This window comes from Mya arenaria, chromosome 10, assembly GCF_026914265.1.
Source record: "Mya arenaria isolate MELC-2E11 chromosome 10, ASM2691426v1".
In the NCBI taxonomy this organism is placed as follows: domain Eukaryota; kingdom Metazoa; phylum Mollusca; class Bivalvia; order Myida; family Myidae; genus Mya; species Mya arenaria.
This window is the reverse complement of record NC_069131.1, coordinates 60,571,539-60,595,641: the sequence shown is the minus strand read 5'-3', so window position 1 is coordinate 60,595,641 and position 24,103 is coordinate 60,571,539. Positions and strand designations below refer to the sequence as shown.

General features: G+C 36.8%; 2 protein-coding genes across 2 annotated transcripts; both read right to left on the bottom strand.

Annotated features, from left to right (window-relative positions):
* Positions 1 to 233: 233 nt before the first annotated feature.
* Positions 234 to 9,235, bottom strand: LOC128204878 (perlucin-like protein). Its single transcript, XM_052906281.1, has 6 exons — positions 9,118 to 9,235; positions 8,109 to 8,203; positions 6,594 to 6,690; positions 4,911 to 5,028; positions 3,170 to 3,295; positions 234 to 349 (listed from the first exon to the last, which is right to left on the bottom strand). The coding sequence occupies exons 1-6, from the start codon at positions 9,167 to 9,169 to the stop codon at positions 304 to 306; spliced, it is 534 nt and encodes a 177-aa protein (XP_052762241.1). The 5' UTR covers positions 9,170 to 9,235; the 3' UTR covers positions 234 to 303.
* A 3,952-nt stretch (positions 9,236 to 13,187) lies between these two features.
* On the bottom strand, positions 13,188 to 19,927 carry LOC128205225 (perlucin-like protein). The gene is made up of 6 exons (XM_052906726.1): positions 19,793 to 19,927; positions 18,689 to 18,786; positions 17,416 to 17,512; positions 15,778 to 15,895; positions 14,362 to 14,487; positions 13,188 to 13,290 (listed from the first exon to the last, which is right to left on the bottom strand). The coding sequence occupies exons 1-6, from the start codon at positions 19,842 to 19,844 to the stop codon at positions 13,245 to 13,247; spliced, it is 537 nt and encodes a 178-aa protein (XP_052762686.1). The 5' UTR covers positions 19,845 to 19,927; the 3' UTR covers positions 13,188 to 13,244.
* Positions 19,928 to 24,103: the final 4,176 nt, after the last annotated feature.

Here is a 24,103-nt window from a genome sequence, read left to right as displayed (position 1 = left end):
AGAGTTTTGTTTCTTAAAACATTTCGACAAATATTTTCACAATACGGCCGTCTGACGGAGCACTGTCAAAATAAAGACTGCCCTTTATTTTATTTAAAATGGTGGTGTAAAAGAAAAGTTATCTTTGATTTAAGCCTTTATTTTAAGCAAATTGTTGCCTTCCAACGTAGCATATATGACGTAATTTATCGTGGTATACTCACACTGTAACCCATATTTTGACACAATAACACTTTTATTTTGCAGTTGATTTATTGCTGATGTTAAAACATTCTAAAGATGCATTGACGGATCCCAGATCTTCTACCCAATTGCTGATATACCAGCACCAGTGGATCCGAGGGCTCCTCTGAAAAACAAATCATAAAACATCACATGGTTGAACTACTCCCATTTAAAGCCGATTCCAATACTCGCTTTATGACGCTATGTACTCGCTTAACTCGCTCTAAGGACACTACGCTTTTCGCTTCACAACGCTACTCGCTTTACAACGCTGCGTTACTCGCATTCAATCGTTACGCTATTCGCTCTACAATGTTACACTAGTCATTGCACAAGTCTACGCTACGCTAGTCGCTTCCCAACTCTACGCTTGTTGCTAAACGAACCCACGCAACTCGCTTCACGCTACTAACTCACAACACTACTATCTTCTCAATACTAAGCTAGTCGCTGCAAAACTCTACGCTACGCTTGTTGTTGCACAACTCTTTACTACGCTAGTCGCTGCCCAACTCTACGCTACGCTAGTCGCTGCACAGCTCTACGCTACGGTAGTCGCTGCACAACTCTACGCTACACTAGTCACTGCACAACTCTACGCTAGTCTCTTTACAAATATACGGTATATACGCTAGTCTCTGCACAACTCTACGCTACGATAGTCGCTGCACAACTCTACACTACTATAGTCGCTGCACAACTCTACACTACGCTAGTCGCTGCCCAACTCTACACTACGCTAGTCGCTGCCCAACTCTACACTACGCTAGTCGCTGTCCAACTCTACACTACGACAGTCGCTGCACAACTCTACGCTACGCTAGTTGCTACACAACTCTACACTACGATAGTCTCTGCCCAACTCTACGCTACTATAGTCGCTGCACAACTCTACACTACGATAGTCGCTGCACAACTCTACGCTACGCTAGTCGCTGCACAACTCTACGCTACGACAGTCGCTGCCCAACTCTGCGCTACGCTAGTTGCTACACAACTCTACACTACGATAGTCTCTGCCCAACTCTACGCTACGCTAGTCGCTGCACAACTCTTCACTACGCTAGTCGCTGCCCAACTCTACACTACGCTAGTCGCTGCACAACTCTACTCTACGCTAGTCGCTGCCCAACTCTACACTATGCTAGTCGCTGCCCAACTCTACGTTACGATAGTCGATGCCCAAATCGACGCTACGATAGTCGCTGCCCAACTCTACGTTACGATAGTCGCTGCCCAACTCTACGCTACGATAGTCGCTGCCCAACTCTACGTTACGATAGTCGCTGCCCAACTCTACGCTACGATAGTCGCTGCCCAACTCTACGTTACGATAGTCGCTGCGCAACTCTACACTACTATAGTCGCTGCCCAACTCTACGTTACGATAGTCGCTGCCCAACTCTACGCTACGATAGTCGCTGCCCAACTCTACGTTACGATAGTCGCTGCCCAACTCTACGTTACGATAGTCGCTGCCCAACTCTACGCTACGATAGTCGCTGCCCAACTCTACGTTACGATAGTCGCTGCCCAACTCTACGCTACGATAGTCGCTGCCCAACTCTACGTTACGATAGTCGCTGCGCAACTCTACACTACTATAGTCGCTGCACAACTCTACGCTACGCTAGTCGCTGCGCAACTCTACGCTACGCTGGTCGCTGCGCAACTCTACACTACGATTGTCGCTGCACAACTCTACACTACTATAGTCGCTGTGCAACTCTACGCTACGATAGTCGCTGCGCAACTCTACGCTACGCTAATCGCTGCACAACTCTACACTACGCTAGTCGCTGCACAACTCTACACTACTATAGTCGCTGCACAACTCTACACTACTATAGTCGCTGCACAACTCTACACTACTATAGTCGCTGCACAACTCTACGCTACGGTAGTCGCTGCACAACTCTACACTACTATAGTCGCTGCACAACTCTACACTACTATAGTCGCTGCACAACTCTACACTACTATAGTCGCTGCACAACTCTACACTACGATAGTCGCTGCACAACTCTACGCTACGCAAGTCGCTGCACAACTCTACACTACGACAGTCGCTGCACAACTCTACCCTACGATTGTCGCTGCACAACTCTACACTACGCTAGTCGCTGCACAACATTACACTACTATAGTCGCCGCGCAACTCTACACTATTATAGTCGCTGCACAACTCTACGCTACGCTAGTCGCTGCACAACTCTACACTACTATAGTCGCTGCACAACTCTACAATACGATAGTCGCTGCACAACTCTACACTACGCTAGGCGCTGCACAACTCTACACTACTATATTCGCTGCGCAACTCTTCACTACGATAGTCGCTGCACAACTCTACACTACTATAGTCGCTGCACAACTCTACACTACGATAGTCGCTGCACAACTCTACACTACTATAGTCGCTGCACAACTCTACCCTACGATAGTCGCTGCACAACTCTACACAACGCTAGTCGCACATATATCTTTTGAAATAGTCTATCATGGCGGTGCACATAGTGAAAAAGTGTTTTGTGTGTGTTCAATCGCCAATGAACATACTTAATGTCTAAGTGGTGAGAAGTTACATCAGTTATTTCAAGTTTCTCCAAGTGTCATTAAGAGCAATCAAAATCATTCACTTCCGTACATTGTTTTGTTATCGAATGGGTCTACTTAGCGCAATGATCATTTAGTTAAGCTCCGACGGCCTCATAAAATGTTCGTATATATCGGAGCATATTTACGAGGTTTATCCCGAAGCTTGCCGGAGATGGCCGAGTTGTTACGATTATCGCATATATTTGATAGAAAATACATGTGTGTGTTCCCAGTAGTTTTATCATAGTCAGAGTTGGTCTAAATAAGTACTGTTGAAAATCGACAAAAAATCGTAACGCGAAAGAAAATTGTGTATACTAAACGCCAAACGAATAGAAGGGATTACTGTTTTTCGCAGAGTGCGTATCCGGTGTCAAGGTCACATTCGCCGTCATGCCATTTGAAATCAAAAGCGCCGCTAAGAGCCAAGCAATCCTCATGGTTATCGTGCAAATTTGTCGGTTGGTTATTTCTGTAGGAGTAGAACAATAATCAAAAATATAAATGCAATTAATGTTTATTTCACGTCAAGATACCGCCACATGGACAAATTGTATTGTTTTAAGAAAAACATCGATTAAAGCCCGAATACGACCTGCTGTAGCGAAAAATACTTTAATATCAAATACAATGTTGAAAACAAAGTATCGAACACTGGTAGCCATTTTTACGGTTCTTTATGCTGACTTTATCTTAACTTTATTTACTGTCAGGACAGCATATGATTCAATTTAATTATTCTATAAGTAGAAAACGTTCATCGGCTCATAATACATGTACATACATTCACGAAATCATAGACAGCAGCAAAAGTCAGCAATGGCAATTTTATAATAGTACAGAAGTATGGATGGTGGTGGAAAATGCCCAAATGTATGTATTTATTTGTATTCAAGTTATTAATTTAAGCCGAATACATTTAAATTTGTTTCGGATAAACGATCAATTAAAGTAAAAATTTAATCATATTTCGTTGCATTTAAATCAAAACAGTATATTCATCTTCAATCCTGTCTATATTATGCTTAAAACAGAAAATATATAATTGTTTCTCTCTAGGAACAATCGTATGTCAACTTCAATACCCGGCCTATTACGAATATATTACCCGAATCTCGAAAAGCTTTTACGTAGATAAAAACGAAGGTTCTACTTAAAGGTAAAATTCAACATCTGACGTAGATTAGAACTCTTTATAATGATCACATATAGATTTTTTGGATATATTACTGAGCCAGTCTTGCTGCATATTGATATGTCATGAGACCAAACAAAACCATAATCAAATGTAAACAGAGTTTCACGGACCTCAGAGGCCCAGGTTCGCCTACCGTTATTAAAAAAGGATTTAAGAATAAATGGTATTTTCTAGGATACCCATGGCCGGGCATATGTAACAATTTACACCAATACTTTATGATTCTAAGTACATATTCAAGATAAAGCGGAAAACGTCCAAACTCTCAATCAAACTCTGGTAAAAGACCGAAGGCGGGGCTCCGTAAGCGGCGTCTATGTAGACTGTGCTATGTTTCATTTAAAATGGTGAAGAAATAGTGAAGTTAGCTTTGTGTAAACTCTTCATTCGAAGCAAAATATTGCCTTACGACGTAGCATGTACGATACAATTTATCACATGGTATACACACACTGGTTCTATGGCTTCAGACTAGCGTATGTTGAGCACGCGACCATGACAACTTTGGCCCCATATATTTATAGAAGGATGCTACATTCACCGAGATATCTCCATACTTACATACATCTCTAATGAAACATAGCGCAGTCTACGTAGACGCTGCTTACGGAGCCCCGCCTTCGGTCTTCTACCAGAGTTTGATTGAGAGTTTAGTTTCTTAAAACATTTCAACAAACCTTTTCATTATTCATTATACGGCCGTCTAACGGAGCACTGTCGAAACATTAATTTGGAAACAGGTTTGACGAAGTGTTTGAAGAAACTAATCACCTTAACAAACTTCGGTAATAAAACGAAGGCGGGGCTCTTTAAGCGGCATAGTGATAACACGTGATATAAACACACTGGAACGCTAGTATCGTCAAACTATCACGACTAACATACTTACTGTACGTCCCAATCTTGAAAATTGAGCTGCTGGTCGGTCGCCACCCATTTCCAAATACCTTCTATGTCCGCATCGCTCGCTCCAAGCCAAAATATAGTCGTGTTCCGGTAGTCCGTATCTGCATTACAATAAGCTTTTATGACTTATACGTACTTAATTGTGAAATTTTTATTAAGAACTGAAGATGTTATGGACCGGAGTCTTTTGTACAATTAACGTTATTCTTTGACTTTAACTCAAAGTCACTTGAAAACTGTCTATAGGGCGGCGAATTTGTCTGGTTCCAATATTTACATACTCAAATGCATAATATGTATTTTGGTCTACATAATTTATTTATTACGAATAACTTACGGATACATCTGCTAGACACATATAGTGTATAGACATGCCAATGCATATCTTGAATGTTAACAAATTATTTCATTGTAGAACCAGAAATATCAGATATTTATTCAGACCCTGGTGGTGACACTCTTCTTCAGTTTAAAATAAATATAGCATATTATTTGGCGGCCATCTTGGACTCCATCTTGGATATACTTAATTCACAAGAGCCACCAAGTTAGCAAAGTTACTAATTATAAACAATGGATATTCTCCTAACACTACCTATATGAAAATAGTTTTTATAACATCCCAAACACATTTTCGCAACAACGAGGATTGTGAGCCTAGACTATATCATACCAATCATGCATTATGAAGTCCTACTTCCATAAAATAATATTTGACAAAGATTGACACATTTTGTCAAATTAAAAGGTGAACATGCAGTATAACTCAGAACCGACAAAAGCCACAGGGTTCATGTTACATACAACAATAACGTCTTGGGTCTGAGTTTATGACTTTGGCTTAGAAAATTGAAATCTTAATTCTTTCAAAAGATCTCAAATATAGCATGTTTATACGAAACATGTCTGTTTGATAGAAAATGAGGTTGTTTAAAACATGGTACAACCATGTTAACAGTATGTGCTGCTATTAAAGCAGTTAACTCAAAAAAAATGAACTCAACTCATACTTTTAAGAGAGAGCTCATAAAGCAGTTTAACATCAAAATGAAGATTTTGTTTTTCTGAGTCTAAATCTGAAACACAGAGAGTGATTTGGAGAAAATGATAAAGAAACCGTTTCATCAAGAACACTACGATCGACTTCGTACATAAATCACTCATATTAACCTAATTCCCCCTTCCCGTTTACCAAATCCCTCATATTGACCTAATCCCTCCTTTAGCCAAATCCCTCCTTTTAGACAAATCCCTCATATTAATCAAATCCCTCATATTAATCAAATCCCTCCTTTTAGCCAAATCCCTCATATTAATCAAATCCCTCATATTAATCAAATCCCTTCTTTTAGCCAAATCCTCCATATAAACCGAATCCCTCATATTAATCAAATCCCTTCTATTAACCAAATCCCTCCTATTGACCAAATCCGTCCTATTGACCAAATCCGTCCTATTGACCAAATCCCTCATATTGACCAAATCCCTTCTATTAATCAAATTCCTTCCATTAACAAAATTGCTCCTGAGATTCTTGGTGAAACGGTCCGGTGCGTTTTTTTGAAATGTATCACCTTGTATAAGTTTAAAAAGTAAAATCATTTGCTGGGTAGTAATTGTATGGCTTTCGCTAGATCTTTTGGTGAAACTGGTCCCTGAAACTTACCAGGTCTAAACAGCTTCCTTGCAAAATGCATCAAAAATCGGTTTTCGTTGTTTGTTTCTATGGTGGCCAGGTATGCGTCTTTGTTCTTACAAGATGTCTGTAAAAGAACGATTTAAATCTTTAACAAATAGTTCTTTAAAATATAATCACGATTTTTTTTATTTATTTTATGGCAACGAGTAAGCTCTAATTGAAATTATTAAAATATTTATGCACTCATGTGGGGTTTTATTCACTGATTATATCTTGTCATATACCGATTTATAAATGAGTATTTTACTTAATACGAACTCTTTAAATAAACTTTAAATTGAAAAGTGTACCAAAAACAAGCTTACTCTTGACTGAAGTTTCCCCTTATAGGCTGTTTTTCAAAATGCTAAATTGTTACTCTTTGTATTACGATGTCAATGCCGTCGATACCCCCCCCCCCCCCCGCAACCCATAGCACCGGTGAAAGTGGTATTCTTACATGTGCCTTCAAACCCGATGGAACAAAAGACAAAATGATTTGGATGTGGAAAAATAAAAGTTTTGTTCCACAGTATTTCATGAATAGAACCTAACAGCACTAGACAAGAATATACTAAGTTATGTACACTTTAGTTACCCAGGTGTAATAAATCATGTAAACCATAGACGGACCTTTGTCACAATAAAGACATATTTACATTACCTTAAACGGCACTATTTAGATTGGTGCAAACTTTTTATAACGCATAAAATGTTTTACTCGTTTCACTGTAATAATAACAAACTATATTTGTTTTATTTATAAATCAAATTTGTGATTTTGGGGCGTTTTTTAACTAGGGAATTGGCCACAAATAAATCAAAAACCCATTTTAAAAGGCTAATATTGTTTTCACTGTTCACAAATCATATGATCGCTTATCATTAAAGTCAACGGAGTTTAATAATAATGCATTGAAATTTACAAAAATAATGATTGATTTTGCTTTAACCTTTGTTGTATCCCTTTCACCTTCATTGTGTCCCTTTTACCTATAATGTGCCTCTTTAACCTGTAGTGTGCCCCTTTAACCTAAAGTGTGCCTCTTTAACCTGTATTTAACCTCTTTACACTATAGTGTGGCCCTATAACCTGTATTGTGCCCCCTTAACCTATAGTGTGTACCTTTAACCTGTATTGTACCCCTTTAACATGTATTGTACCCCTTTAACCTGTATTGTACCCCTTTAATCTGTATTGTACCCCTTTAACCTGTATTGTGCCCCTTTAACCTAAAGTGTGCCTCTTTAACCTGCATTTAACCTCTTTACACTATAGTGTGGCCCTATAACCTGTATTGTGCCCCCTTAACCTATAGTGTGTACCTTTAACCTGTATTGTACCCCTTTAACCTGTATTGTACCCCTTTAATCTGTATTGTACCCCTTTAACCTGTATTGTGCCCCCTTAACCTATAGTGTGTACCTTTAATCTGTATTGTATCCCTTTAACCTATAGTGAACCCTTTTAACCTTTATAGTGCCCCTTTAGACACCACTCACCAGGGCTTGATTCCAGTTTAGTCTTTTTTCGTCGTAGAAGTAGTAGCACGAGTCTTCATACGGGAGCCAGCCATCCTGACAGCATGAATTCCCTTCTGTTTAGAAAGAAAAACACAAGTTAGTAAGGTTTACGCCAATACGAATATTTATGATTCCACAGTATTTGAACTGTATAAACAGCCATTTCTTCAAAAATAAAAACTTATTACAGAAATATTGATTCGAAAAATCGATCGTACGATATAGTTGCTTAAAAGATGGCACCAATAAGTATTGCAAAGGAGGATATAAATACATTCTGGCAAACTCTTTGGGAGCACAAACTACATACAAAGTTTCTGATTGGTTGAAATTGTTCATTGGCAGCATTGTAAGGTGCAACAATGGAAATGCACACAATGACACCACCCACACCACCTCCCACCCCCGCCAATTCATAGTACCACCGTCGTAAGCGGTATTCTATGTCCAGGTGTTATTTAACCATATTGAACCATCTAAATGATCCTGAAGTGCTAGAAAATAGTTACCAACAATGTGGACAAACTGTACAGATATAAAGTTTTTTAATTAAGCAATGCGATCAAACGTTGTAGATAATATATGTAAGTCTCTTCGCGAATAATTCCCAAACTTTAGTTGTGAAATAAAGGTAAACAGGACATCAGCCTAAGTATGAACTTTCAACAACCAACATATCTATGATAACCAGGGTCAGTGATAACGAACAGTTTCAAGTCCGACTTTAGGTTCAGACTGAGGAAAAAAAATAACAAAGAATCATCCTTTAAGTTCTCCAATTAGTTTTTAAAAAAAACAATTGAAAGTTATGGTACAAATTAAGATTGCAATTAAACCGTGCAAATGTTTTCATCAATACTCAACTGGAGGGGGAAAGTTATATTAAAATTTAGATTTGCAGCGTTTCCATTTTAACTCCGACTTGAGACGGGCGTAGACTGGTCCCCTGTACTGTCACATCATTTATCTTGACAAAACAACAGCCTACCTGCTATCAAAATCAAAGAGCAAAATGCAATCACAGCTAAGATGACGTCCATTGGGTTCTTTTAGTCCGGCTTATGTTCTTTTGAATAACCTCAATTTCAAAATGTGTTCTCCATTAGCTAGTTAAATAATTGCCTTGTATTTCCTTATCTGATGAGGTCAGCTACATACAAGGTGTCAACTTTAAGGACATAGTTGAATAAGATCAGTTCACACATATATGATATGTTGACAACAAAATGGTCTTTCAAGTCGTTGTCATCGTCGACGGCGTCATCAGCGTGCAGAATATCCATAACTTTGGCAATAAATTAGAAACGATCGATACAGTCAAATAAAGCTTCTTACACATGTTGCTAGAAGCAATGTGCATATGTAACAGGGGCCACTAACCCTGAATTTAATGTATTCTGAATTATGTCTCGGTTTCCGTAGCAATTGGTTTTCCAATCTGGTACGTTTAAGAACACCCACACGTAGCGTTTTATGGTAGGTTTTAGGAACTTCTGTCCTTAAAACCTATAAAATACCATATCCATAAAACCTATTAAACTTACTAATAATAAAACCAATGAAACCTAATGTCCATATAACCTTTTAAAAATGTCCATAAAACCTATTAAACATGATGTCCATAAAACCTATAAAATCTTCTGTCCAAAAAAAACGGTAAAACCTCTTGTCCATAAAAGCGGTAAAACCTTCTGTCAATAAAACCGGTAAAACCTACTGTCAAAAAAACCGGTAAAACCTATTGTTCATAAAACATATAAAACCTACTGCCATTTAAATCTATAAAACCTACTGACCATAAAACCGGTAAAACCTACCGACCATAAAACCTATAAAACCTTCCGTCCATAAAACCTTCGGACTCCACACACGTTGACCAGCCCAATTGCGTTCATACTCCGATATTGACATCAACTCCGCGGTTCATTCCTTAAATAAAACCTAGTGTCCATAAAACCTATGAAGCCCAGTGTCCATTTAACCAATTATTAAAACCTAGTGTCCATAAACCTATAAAAATCTTCTGTCCATAAAGCTTACATTCCGTAAAACCTATTGTCCATACGGAGCGACAGATCATTACGACGAAAATAAGGATCCTATTCAAGGCAATATAGCGATCATCAATATATATGTTAAACTAGGTCAACATGGCCTTTGATTATATCAAGAAATACAATAATAATAATATAATTATATAAACATTTAGCGAACAAATACTAGTAACTCGTTAACATCAAAAAACATCCTATAATATCAACAATTATATGAAAAGCATTTATAAATAATTGTTTTCAGGGTCACCTGTTTATTGATGAACGACCAGTCTATTTCAGCTGTTGTGTTTTATTTTCGAATTTGTGTTATTCTTGTTTTGTTTGCTTTAGGTTTACATTTGGACCAATGACATCATAGAAAATATTTTCCCTATAGCGTAGATTCGCAGTGTAATCAGGATAATTGGTTTTGATTTAAAGATATTGGGTTGTTTTTGTCATCTTATTTTAATACAACAATTCAAGCTACAGGATCATGCAAGGTAACCAGAGATCCTGTTTCAAAACAATAATTGAAGCAAAGAAGCAGAAAAGAAGTAGCCATCATGGAAAGGAAACTTTAACAGTTTTTCGTATATCTGTCTACCGCTAGTAAACAAAGTAGCAGCCATCATGGATAGGCTGCTGCAATCGGTTTTCGTTCATCTCTATACTGCTATTAAACAAAGAAGCAGCAATCATGAGAAGGCTGCTGTAACGGTTTCTCGTTCGTCTCACTACCGCTGTAAAAACAAAGAAGCAGCCATCATGGAAAAGCTGCTGTAACGGTTTCTCGTTCGTCTCACTACCGCTGTAAAACAAAGAAGCAGCAATCATGGAAAGGCTGCTGTAACGGTTTCTCGTTCGTCTCACTACCGCTGTAATAGCAAAGAAGCAGCCATCAAGGAAAGGCTGCTGTAACGGTTTCTCGTTCGTCTCACTACCGCTGTAAAACAAAGAAGCAGCAATCATGGAAAGGCTGCTGTAACGGTTTCTCGTTCGTCTCTGTACCGCTGTTAAACAAAGAAGCAGCCATCATGGAAAGGCTGCTGTAACGGTTTCTCGTTCGTCTCACTACCGCTGTAAAAACAAAGAAGCAGCAATCATGGAAAAGCTGCTGTAACGGTTTCTCGTTCGTCTCACTACAGTTGTTAAACAAAGAAGCAGCAATCATGGAAAGGCTGCTGTAACGGTTTCTCGTTCGTCTCACTACAACTGTTAAACAAAGAAGCAGCAATCATGGAAAGGCTGCTGTAACGGTTTCTCGTTCGTCTCACTACAGCTGTTAAACAAAGAAGCAGCAATCATGGAAAGGCTGCTGCAACGGTTTCTCGTTCGTCTCACTACAGCTGTTAAACAAAGAAGCAGCAATCATGGAAAGGCTGCTGCAACGGTTTCTCGTTCGTCTCACTACAGCTGTTAAACAAAGAAGTAGTCATCATGGAATGGCTGCTGCAACGGTTTCTCGTTCATCTTTCTACCGCTAGTAAACAAAGAAGCAGCCATCATGAAAAGGCCTCTGTACCGGTTTGACGTTTGTTTCTTTACCGTTGTTATTCAAAGAAGCAGTCATCATGGTAAAGTTTCTGCAACGGTTTTGCGTCCTTTTCTTTACCGCTGTTAAAGAAAGAAGCAATCATCATGGAAAAGCCTCTGAAATGTTTTTTGTTCGTCTCTAATAGGCATTTAAACAAAGAAACAACCATCAGGAAAGGCTGCTGTAACGGTTTCTCGTTCGTCTCACTACCGCTGTAAAACAAAGAATCAGCAATCATGGAAAGGCTGCTGTAACGGTTTCTCGTTCGTCTCACTACCGCTGTAAAACAAAGAAGCAGACATCATGGAAAGGCTCATGAAACGGTTTTCTCTTTCGTCTCTTTACCGTTGTTAATCAAAGAAGCAGTCATAATGGAAAGGCATCTGTAACAGTTTTTCCTTCTTATATCTACCGCTGTTAAACAAAGAAGCAACCATCATTGTAAGGCCTTTTGCAACGGTTTCTCATTTGTCTCACTACCGCTGTTAAAGAAAGAAGGAGCTATAATGGAAAGTCCTCTGTAACGGTTTCTTATTTGTCTCACTACCGCTGTTAAAGAAAGAAGGAGCCAAATGGAAAGTCCTCTGTAACGGTTTCTCATTTGTCTCACTACCGCTGTTAGAGAAAGAAGGAGCCATAATGGAAAGTCCTCTGTAACGGTTTCTCATTTGTCTCACTACCGCTGTTAAAGAAAGAAGGAGCCATAATGGAAAGTCCTCTGTAACGGTTTCTCATTTGTCTCACTACCGCTGTTAAAGAAAGAAGGAGCCATAATGGAAAGTCCTCTGTAACGGTTTCTCATTTGTCTCACTACCGCTGTTAAAGAAAGAAGGAGCCATAATGGAAAGTCCTCTGTAACGGTTTCTCATTTGTCTCACTACCGCTGTTAAAGAAAGAAGGAGCCATAATGGAAAGTCCTTTGTAACGGTTTCTCATTTGTCTCACTACCGCTGTTAAATAAAGAAGGAGCCATAATGGAAAGTCCTCTGTAACGGTTTCTCATTTGTCTCACTACCGCTGTTAAAGAAAGAAGGAGCCATAATGCAAAGTACTCTGTAACGGTTTCTCGATAAGTATCGTAATTCTTATGAGCGCAAATATGTATCCATTGCCATACCTTAATGTTTTCAGAACTTGTGCATTTTGGCATATTTACCTCATACCCAGTGGGTTGTTTTGGTCGTTGTTGCTACTACTAGTGCCTCTATTTATTTGCTAAAGTTCATGCTTGCCATTTTTAATTCGCCGTTTAAACTATCCTTTATTCGGGTGTGCGATACGCGCCCTTGTATCCAGCCCATGAACTGAACGTAAATACAATTGTGCCAGGATTTGTTTGTACCGTTTGTCCGTCCGTTGTTGTTTTGACAAGCTTTAAGATACCGATCTGCATTATTTGGATTGGATGTCTAAGATCCCATAGTATTTTGGTATTATATGAAAGAGTGTCGTTAGAAAGAAGAAATTAACAAAAAGGCTGATAAATGTTATCAATGTTATCTTTTTTTATTTTGTCAATCTACCTGTACATTTAAGACTAATCTATCCAATAGCAGAGAGCGGGTTCGTACCTCCTGTGCTAGTGCCTCTGAAAAGTGAGAGAAAAAACAACAACAGTTAAGCATTTTATAATAAATGTATTTCGTTTAAAGGTAAATATTTATCATCCTTTTAGCAAAGGTAGAATATGTGATTATGATCACTTAATATAATTGATGATTATTTGTTATACATGTATTTACAATATATTCAGGAAGGACGATACTTCGGTAGTACAAGCTATATCAATAGTATGAGACTAACAGTCTTGATTTGATTTAAACTGAATGAAATGTGAAATACCGTCAATTCTGAGATTTATATGTTTTTAATTGGCAAAGTGGTGATCAACTCAGACCCATATAATCTCACATATGCTGCTCAGCGAAGAGTACAAAAACATAAACAGTGAGGCATTGATAATAGGCATACTCCATGACATGCCACTTACCAGAGTGTACGATCTCCCTTGCTGGAGCAAACATCTGATGACGACCCATTGAGATATATTTTATGAATTATCTGGACTTTCAAAATAACGTTTCAAATTTCAGCTGATATATTTAAGTTTTACGCTTACTTTCAACTATTCAAAAGTAGGGATCTGATTGACTGGCGCAATGGTAGTCAGATGTTGACCTGCTATTGGTCGTCCTCAGATGAACATACAATTCGTACATCGAGGATAATATTTAATCTGATTGCATAAGCGCTTAGTCGATAATACCTCGACTACGGGTATTTACCAATCGTATTTTGCGCAAATGTAAGCACGTAATAGCCTACAGACTGTCACAAATACTCACTGTACTTCACACTACTCCTTTGTTAGCACCGCAATAAGCATCAGCCAAAGTCATAGCATTTTATCGCCGAAACTTGTCACATTGTTGAGTAGTCCATAAACTGAGTTATTGGAATTATCTAGACAATAGAAAATTGACTGTCCCAAATACTCACTGCGCCTCACACAAGCGAAATATAGGTGTTGGGCATCACAACAGACGGCATGTGACATGCAGACTTAGCATACGATATCAAGGTCTACCACTTTGGCCATTGATCCGTAAACTGATATTATTAAGTAATAATAATAATAATATTCTGGATACAAACTTACTGCATTTCACACAAGGGGAAGCCATGCTCAGCATCACACTCCACATCATGCCACATGAAGTCGTATTCACCTTTTATAACCAGACAATCCTCGTGGTTGTCATGGATACTGGAAGGCTGGTTGTTGCTGGCAATTTAAAAGTATTTGAATTGGTTATTCGTTTGTGATCGAATTGTCAATTTTGGATAGTATGATGCCGAAAATACATCACTTTACATGAATAAAATAGTATGTTGTCCCTGTCCCTGTGTGTTTACCCGATTGAAATTGCGCATAATGGATTTCCGGTCCATAGCGTGTATATTTGGCATGTGACAGTCACTTGATAGACGCTTTTCTTTAAAATATACTGAACATACCCAGTAAATTTCGAGTTGGAAATATACGCAAAAACTGCGAAAGATACATGTGTCGTAAGCAATGTGATATTTTAGTTACAAAGATGAAACTAGTTGTAAAGTTTTTGACAATTTTCTTTTTTCTTGCATTTTTATCATCAAGTGTCTAGTCACTTTTTAGAACATAACATTCCTGGTTTGTCAATTACTCGAAACAAATGAACTCAAATCATACTTTTAAGAGAGTACTCATAAAACATTTTATTGCCAGCAATGAAAAGAGTCGCATTTTAAGGCGGTACCGAACGATTCCTGGTAAACATCCCTAGTTGTTTACATTTTAAATGGCGAGTGTTGTTTGTGAATGTGTGTACGTGTTATTGTTCTGTTTTTCTGGCCTTGGCATTGTGTCATTGAACGGGGTTTATGTTTAATCTTTTGACTTCTGGTTTCTGTGGTATACATTCTATAAGTTGAGTGTTGTTTGCAAATGTGTTGTTGGTTTCAGTTTCTGGCTTTAGCACGGGCGTTATATTAAAGCTTTTGACAACTGGTTCATGTCGTTCTTGATATAAATATTGTCAACGTCCTTTCAGCACCGGCTTCAACACTATTGTATTTCCTAAAGTCAGTAAGACACAAGTTTATTTAACGAGTCCAAAGAATCATGAATGACTATCTAAACCGTGGACTTCCAGGGCGATATTCTACAACCGCCATACTGTAGTTGACGCATGATATAGTGATACGTTTGTTTTGAATATAACACCAAGTCTATCACCGTCACCCAAACTCAGCTTAAGGGATTAAGGTTTTTAAATCCCACATTTGATAATTAATAATAGTAGAGCTACGGCAATGATACACATGTACAATTTCAATAACGAGGTTTTAGAAACTGTTGTGTACCTTAGTGCCAAGCTTAACAGGTAATAAGTAGAGTGTGTATATGTGAATATGGTTGTTGTTAAGCTTCATGCTTCTTATTTCAAAGTAATACTGCTTACCATTTTGGTTATACCGTTAATGCATAAATAAAAACCAAGAAGACCTTCTTTAAACAGCCAACTTCAAATACCTAACATCCCAATTCTCGAAGTTCAGCTCCTCATCTGTAGCCACCCACTTCCATATTCCTTCAATGTCGTCGTCACTCGCTCCAAGCCAAAACATTGTGTTCACCCGACTATGAGTGGCTTTTGAAAATAACATAAAAGTAACTTTTTGTACTAGTTTCAAGTTTCAAATTACCGGTCAATAGATTCTGCTACATGTACGGTCAAGAATTTGGTATGCAGTAAACAGTTCCGGGTTTACTTGTTTTGGCTTATTGTATAATGAGAATGAAAATGAATGTGTTAACTTCTAACGACCCGAAGTGGTGTGCTAATATTTCGTATATTTTATCGAACATTTTATCGTACAAATAATTATTTTAATGCACTTAAGATGTGTTTGATTGAACAAAGCTAATAATGTTCACTTGCTACAAAAACTTTTTGTTGTGAAAAAAGCAAGCCGCACCTACCAGTTGCATGACGTCATCGGTTCTTATTACATTTTTGACGAGATTCGGACCGGCCAAACATATGATATGGACCGCTGACGTCATAAAATTGGATTTTCATCAAAGTACAGTGATATACGGACCGATCGAGTTTAAATTAAAAAAAGAAGGTACACATTTATGTTAGGTATAATATAACATAATATTAATCACTCCTGTTAGAACAATGTTACGCAAGAGTACGGTTTTGTAATGAAAAGAAACCAACGTGTCCGACTTTGTGATCACAAATCAAATTCAGTGTTAGTAGTGAATCCCGACCTTATTGTGATATTGGTTACAATAACAATGTAACGTCGTCAGTTCCGATTCTCTATTCTGACAAATGCTTATACCACCCCTCAGTCCAATGGAAAATTTCTCCGCAAACATCCATACTTACTGCCGAAAATGGTTACAAAATAATCATGGATATTTCATAGTTATCCAGGTAATATGCTTCTTATTAAGTGGGATTCGCAAACCATAACTATATAACCTGTTAGTGTTGTACAACATGAAAATGTTACAGGTCGCAGTTCTGGGCACTTTCAAGCCTGTTTTTAATCTTATGATATTTATCTTATCAAAATGTTTAATAGCAAATTTTCACTAAATAGCTAGATAATTATCGCAAAAATTAAGTGGTAAACACGAACAATTCGCAAACGTTATCGGGTATCTTACGGCAACCATACAAAAGGTACCAAAACATTTTTTTAAAGATGCACTCTTACTCCCAAATAAGATTTACCACAATTAATAAAATTGTTTTGATATAGCAAAAAGGATGAATTATGGTTCTTATGAAGGGAATGGAGTTTAATTTGAAAGAAAGGTGCAGAAAACATGATAGTTCTACCTTGTGAGACTATATCAGATCATAGTAAATCCTTTAGCATTCACCAATCATTTAATATGTTTGCGTTTTCAGCTATTAAAAACACGGTTACAATCTAATGTTTAGTAATTAACATTTTCCCTAAATGTATTATTTAGTAAGTAGTTGAAGGTTTATCACTCAAAATTTATATTTGTAATACATGAGTATGTATTGATTTTGAATAAGAGTGTCACTTCAATACATCTTTGTAAATTCTGTCATCCGCTTCGCGATTTGGTGATATCCGCATTTCATATTAATTACAGACAATGAAGAGGCTAACTTACTGTTGCGGAAAAGCTTCCCTGCAAAATGCACGAGGAATCGGTTCTCATTTGCTGTTTCTACAGTGACCAGTTCAGCATCCTTGTTCTTGCAAAATGTCTGAAGATACAGGTACAGGAATAGGTGTCTCTTAATCATATAATTACATAACTTGCCTCTTGCTCTATTATTATAAGATGTTCCGAAAAGATTGTAAGTCATATCAGGTTTTTCGAGCATAATGCACAGAAAGAATTAACCCTGGTTACGGCTACCCTGGTTTCTTTAACTTGCACCAGTGTATATCATTGTCACACGGGAACCCCCCTCCCCGCATTTAACGTCCACCGCAAGACGATAAGCATTTTGTTTAAGTGGTGCGGCGGGGATCGAACCCTGGCCCCAATATCACGAAAATACTTAAGTCAAATCTCAATCTCAGTCTCAACTCATTTTTCCACATTACAGTATGACATTATTTAAAATTACTAATGTTTTACTATTTTTAAAACACATTCTCACAAGCATTATGTTGATTAACATTATTGTTCAATGTTCTTGAAAACAATTATTTCTACAGCACAAAATGTACTTGAGTCAAACTCAAAAATAATAAATTTGACTCAAGTACAATTATTGCTCTCAAATATATTTTTCTGTAAGATATTTATCAATTTTTTAATCAACATAATGAATGAGAGAATGCGATTTTAAAAAAAGGTAAAACATTTACAATTTTGAATCATATGATGCTGTTATTTGATAAAAAGAGTAAAGACTGAGATTGAGATTTGACTTGAGTATTTTCGTGATATTGGGGCGTGGTTTGACAGTCAAGCTTGTTACCACTAGACCACGAATCCACCACATTTATAATAAAGACGTCATTTTGTGGCTTATATATCGCGCCTCCATTATGTCGCCATTGGTCAAGAACTGGTCACGCGGTGACCCTACATTTTTCCATATTGGGCCATTTAATTATGTCGTTCCAAAATGGCGTCTGTTTTCCGATTCCGATGATAAATGAAACATATATCATACACGTTTAATACAACATTGTATACGCTTAGTTTTATAAGGCAATACGGCAATCGAAATCTATACGGGCAGTGAAAGTATCAGAACTGGTATTTTCACTGCAGTGAAAATAACGGTAGTGAAAAAACCAACATGATATTGACCACAAAACATATAAGACACATACAATCCCCAACATGTTGGAGTGTGGACATCATTCGGTGGATATCCGTTTATACCATTACAGGCAAATTACACTCAATAAATGTCACTTACCAAGGCATCGTTCCAGTTGAGAAGGTTCTCGTCAAAGAAATAGTAGCATGAACCCTTGTATGGCAGCCAGCCGTTCTTACAACACGTGGAGCTTGCCCCTGGTACAGACAAAATTTCAGAGTAAAAAAACATGCAAATGAAAAGGCAGTTCCTGTTTTTACAACATCATTATAATGTGAGTTTGTTTAGTGGTCGCCAAGCCGGACGTGTATTTTTCTACGTGTTCTCCGGTTTCCCCCACAACACAAGACCACATTGTCGCATAAAATTATTCCAAGCAGAGTAGCTTCGTATATTGTAATATAACGTTCATTACAATAGTTGTAAAATATACAAAGTTTAAAGAAGCATTATTATAATAACTTGAAGGATTGTTCAATACCTACCATGGAGCATTATGTGACATCTGTTTGACCTAGTTTAAGAAAGAGAGTAGTATAGTATGATTGTGGTACCGTTGACCTAGCAATGACAAGGTAATTTTCCCTTTAAAGTAGGGACTGGAATCGGTCATAGATGCTGTTCATGTTCGTGATTGGATGTTGAATCAGCTGTTTATTGTATAAATCACGCTCGAGTCCGTTTCGTGAGATGGGACTGGCAACAGTTGGTAACCTATTTGAGGGGCCAAGAGTATGTGCTTCTTTGAACCACGAAGCTACCCGCATCTTCCATTACACCGTAAAGACGTTCGGTATTACATTTATCATATTCTCATTCAGAGACCTTTAAAGATATGTTATCCTAATCCAGATAGTCTAAATGGGTCAGCCCTTTTTTCAGACCATGTTACGGGATTCCAACAAGCAAAGTGGGTGGATATCGCCAAAAAAGAAACATTTTAAAAGTTATTTTTAATTTAGCTTTAAGGTACTATATTTTGCAAGAGTAAGACATGCATCATTTGGGACAGGGTATAGACGAGCAATGTTTTGAGCAAATTTTACGACGGAATATTTCATCAAAAATTCGTTTAACATTTGAAAATTATTGTCATCCCTGTTTAACAAAATATAATTTCGAACTCTCAGAAGGATAATTGAGTGACTGCAGCAACTGATGTCCGAGATTTGTTATGAAAATAATTATAATTGAAGTAATTACCGCTCACTGCTATCAATGCCACGAGTGTTAACGTCGCCAACAAAGCATCCATTATACATATACACAAGTAAAGTCTCTCTGATTTGAATCTATTTTGTTGATTTAAGTTAAGTTATGAATTATATATGAAAAATAGTGGACTGTGCTTCCATATTCTTATCTGATAAGACATGATACAAGCGGTCGGTATAGTTGTGTAGAACAGAATTGTTTAAATAACAGCATATTATTACTTTTGAAATATAAGTATATGGAGATGGGGTCAGAAGTTAATGTAGCTGCCGACACAGTGTATTGATTGATAGTTGATGTGTTAATCATAATTAACAAGATTTCCATAAAACAGTTAAAATACATAACTATTGAAACAGCGGGATTTGTTTTAATTTAATACATGTTTTTGTTGTTGTTTTTTAATCTTGTTTTGTGGGAAACGCCTCGATATATATATATATATTTTTAATATTAAATTTGCTTTTTTTCAGACTTCGCAAAAATCGGTAGCTTCTGGAAATCATATTGTGTGCCAGTGTACAAAAAGACTGACATGCATATACAAAACATGAAAACAGACCCGAACATACAATTTAACTAAAATTCTCAAAGATATCATCGAAATGTAATAAAAGCGGAGATAAGAATGTTTAGGATTTTGAACATTGATGTAATACACGTTGTTACTAAAATTTATTTTACTTATACTTATATTTATCATTCCGAAAAAGAAAATAATTGCAAGTTCGGCATTTTTAAACGGTGCCATCGATACATGTGATATCTTTGAATACGAATGATTCTGCTCTTCCCATTTTCACCTCTCCAATGCCCAGAGGTCTTCATATAGCGTTTGGCAGTGCTCTTGAGGTAAACTCGAATCAGAACGACACCCTTCGCGAAAATGCGTGTGTTAGAGTTTATGTATAGTGGAAGGTCGTTAAGAGAAATCAGCAACAAATACAGCCCGATATCACAAAACTGAAATGTCCGTTCCTAGGAATTAAGTATTTGTCATGATATGCAATACTCAGCAAGCTTCAACTTGATTGAACGTTAAGTTATCCTGTACAAACAGTAGCTGTTTTGTGATGACCATGACTGGAAAAAATGTAGAAGTGTCATTTAAATCATAGCAATATGCACAATAGCACAGAAATAGTAAAAAGATAAAGGTGATGACCACACAAAAATTATTTCATGAAAGAAGACCTCTGACCATAATTATTAATTGCCCGCTGGTTGTCACTGGTGTTGTATGTAAATAGCTTTCTCTTTTGAGGTTCGAATGCATATTTCTACAACTTAGTCTTTATCAGAATTAATTTTCTTGAAATACGAGGTACATATAATAGCCAACATAAATTTAAAAAAAAATGAAATGTTGTCACTTGGTATTGATTTATCTTTAAATTGGTCACCCTTCTTGAACACTGCGGAGTCGTTCGCGGTTCACTGAACACCAGGAACGTTAACCGTGTCAACATTACAGGAATATGTTGCACAGTTATGCCCAAGCATGTTCAAAGTACAAGCAACTTCTGTTAGTTCGTTTAATATTCTAGTAGATATCGTGTCTGGTCCAGAGGTACGTATATGAATCCGTACTTATTCCCTTGTGAATGATGACTTGTTTATGATATTCGCTTTATATACTGGGTCGCTATGGAGCTGGTCTCTGTGATTTTATCTGCTTCGAAACTGCCAACATCAATTAGATTTTCAATATGTCGACAGTAAGACGCTGGGTGTCGGACTTCGTGATCAGGTAATGTCCTCTGTATTTAGTTTATATGTAGACCTCTGTTTATGGTAAAACTTATTATTTTTTTAATTAATACTTTCGTTTCTGTGTATCACAAATTTCCCCATGATATTTTAAATAAAATAATGTCAGTCATAAGTTACTGCTGTTCATAATCAAACATCTTCATACAACGCAGCATTTACTGTGCTTGTAGCTGTATACTTATCGAAAGTATTATAAAAGGAAGAAATATTATGTGATGTTTAATAACTGGAGGGACTGATTCGAGTAAGAATGTTGCGATTATAAACATTCATATTCCAAATTTCGATTGGCAAGGTTGAAATCGCCTCCAAACCATAGTTATGAACCTCTGGGAATCCTAGTTAAATATAAGCAAATGGCACTTGATATTGAACATAATCTGGGACAGTCATGGAATGGAGATTGAAGAATGTACCAATGTGGCTCCGCTTTAGACTCCTTTTATTTGTGTCTTGTACGTACCATGCTATCTCAGTATCACTATCTAGATTAAATACTGATGTTTGGTCACTACTAAATTAAGATCGGCGATATTCGGTCAAAATGGCGGCTTTTTTAGGTGGATTTTATTTGTATGCTAATAAATATGGGCAGCTTATTTGAGTTATTGTATATATATGACATAGATTTATGGTATTGTAACGTTTTAACAAATTTAATGTAGATCTAAATAAAAAAAGTTTCCTATTAAATTTGTGACTTGAAGTTTACCATTTTTTTCATTGTCAAAATAGGCATTGGCTGGTTGCTGCCGGGATGGTGTTATGCCATTTACATGTGTTATAATACTTATTTGTGGCAATAATTAAATCCGTCATGAAAGTTATGATGAAAAAACACCTAAACAATCGTATATTTTGGCTTTCCAGCTACTACAGTTTTTGGTTTTCTGTTTTAAACATAGCAAATTAATTATTTTTCATTGCTAGAAACAACTATAGGCTTTAACTGTCTGGCAACATGAGTCACTAGGGCCCATTTGTCTGGGAAGAAATGTGTTCTAAAAGTGGGTGGGGTTAATTGGTTACAAAACCCCGAAAACTTTATATTATAATGCTCAATTGTCTGTGTGAACATCACTAAAAGGTTTCATTCAACAACAAGAATAAAATACAAAAAAACTTGCAGATGAAGATTCAGTTAAGCAAAATAGAAATATAAAAAAATAGTTATATATAACCTTGTATCAACATAGTTGTTGTCCCTGGATATACTTTTGCCATTATTTTATTGTCCTATATTATAAAAAAATAGTTATATATAACCCTGTATCCTGTATCAACAAAGTTGCTGTCCCTGGATATACTTTTGCCTTTATTTTTCTGTCCTATAGTATATACTGCAATGTCATATTATAGTATCATCATAAATATGAGTGAAAGTTTGTCTCGGAAATACTGCTAATTCTGGGGAAGTGAACTAAATGTAAGTGATTCAAGTTTACTTGTTTAATATATAAATTAAATACAATTCCTCTCATGTAGATTAAATAGAAAATTCATGTACAATTTTGGATACAATTGTGTTGTTTAATAGCTCTGGCATTAACTATTTTTATACGGTAACGCTTTTATATACTTTATTACTATTTATTCTAATGAGTAGTACTTCTTTGATCTATCAGACTATGTACTGGAAAAAGTTTCACTGAGACACTTCATTTATTTATTTTTTTTAAATTCAAAGCTTGGGTAGTACTCGGATATACTAAAGTTACCTGGTAGGGAAATGTTTGTAAGGCATTTGAAACCTATAGTTTGTGAAATACGTATAATCAGATTCATCGATCATATAGCTGTGTTATTTTTGTGTTTTTCCAAGATCATTTTAGACTATTAATAGTGTTACCCAATGCTTAAAATCAAAACTTACACCAGCAGTTTTATGAGTATTTAGTCTACCAGATATACTTTTATCAGAAGTGTTGTTATGTATTGGAATTAATTAGCAAGCAAATTTAATCTGGTTCATACAAATTAAATTATAGAATCAGTCTTATTTTTTTTAAATTACTATTGCAAAGTTGCATCACACTGTTGTTGTTTTTCTACAGGGAGTCCTTCTCCCAGATTTAACTAAGCTGCAAGTAGATCGCGTAGTATTTTCAATTTAAATAGCAGTTAAATTTAATGACTTTATTCATGGGAGTCTTAATTATTTATGCACTAATACACTTCACTGACAATCAATTTCAACTTAGATATATACAAAATGCATGTTAAAACAATACAATTCATTAATACTATTATTTAAAACTTTACGAACTTCATCAACTGATTCTCGGCAGACATCTGAGTTTTTATTTTCGATGGTAAATGGCCGAGGATCTCCGAATGAACTATGTGGCATACACTGCATCAGGGCTCTTTATAGATTGGCAACTACAACATAAACCCGTAATAGCAGGTAAATTCCATATACACATGTATTTTTGGAAGCTGCACTATGCAGCCGACGATAAGAGGAGAATTTGGTGTTCGGACAGCTTAAATTGAGGCCAATTTCGGCTCTTGTTATGTCATCTT

Bases quoted from the DNA above. Each gene is read 5' to 3' on its own strand.
- LOC128204878 (XM_052906281.1), bottom strand. From the start codon at position 9,169: ATGGACGTCATCTTAGCTGTGATTGCATTTTGCTCTTTGATTTTGATA. The intron at 8,204-9,117 runs GTAGGCTGTTGT...CTTTCTAAACAG, and splicing joins CTCTTTGATTTTGATAGCAG to AAGGGAATTCATGCTGTCAG. The intron at 350-3,169 runs GTAATCCCTTCT...TTTGTTTTTCAG, and splicing joins TACGCACTCTGCGAAAAACA to AGGAGCCCTCGGATCCACTG.
- LOC128205225 (XM_052906726.1), bottom strand. From the start codon at position 19,844: ATGGATGCTTTGTTGGCGACGTTAACACTCGTGGCATTGATAGCAGTG. The intron at 18,787-19,792 runs GTAATTACTTCA...TGTCTGTACCAG, and splicing joins GGCATTGATAGCAGTGAGCG to GGGCAAGCTCCACGTGTTGT. The intron at 15,896-17,415 runs GTAAGTTAGCCT...TATTTTCAAAAG, and splicing joins AGGGAAGCTTTTCCGCAACA to CCACTCATAGTCGGGTGAAC.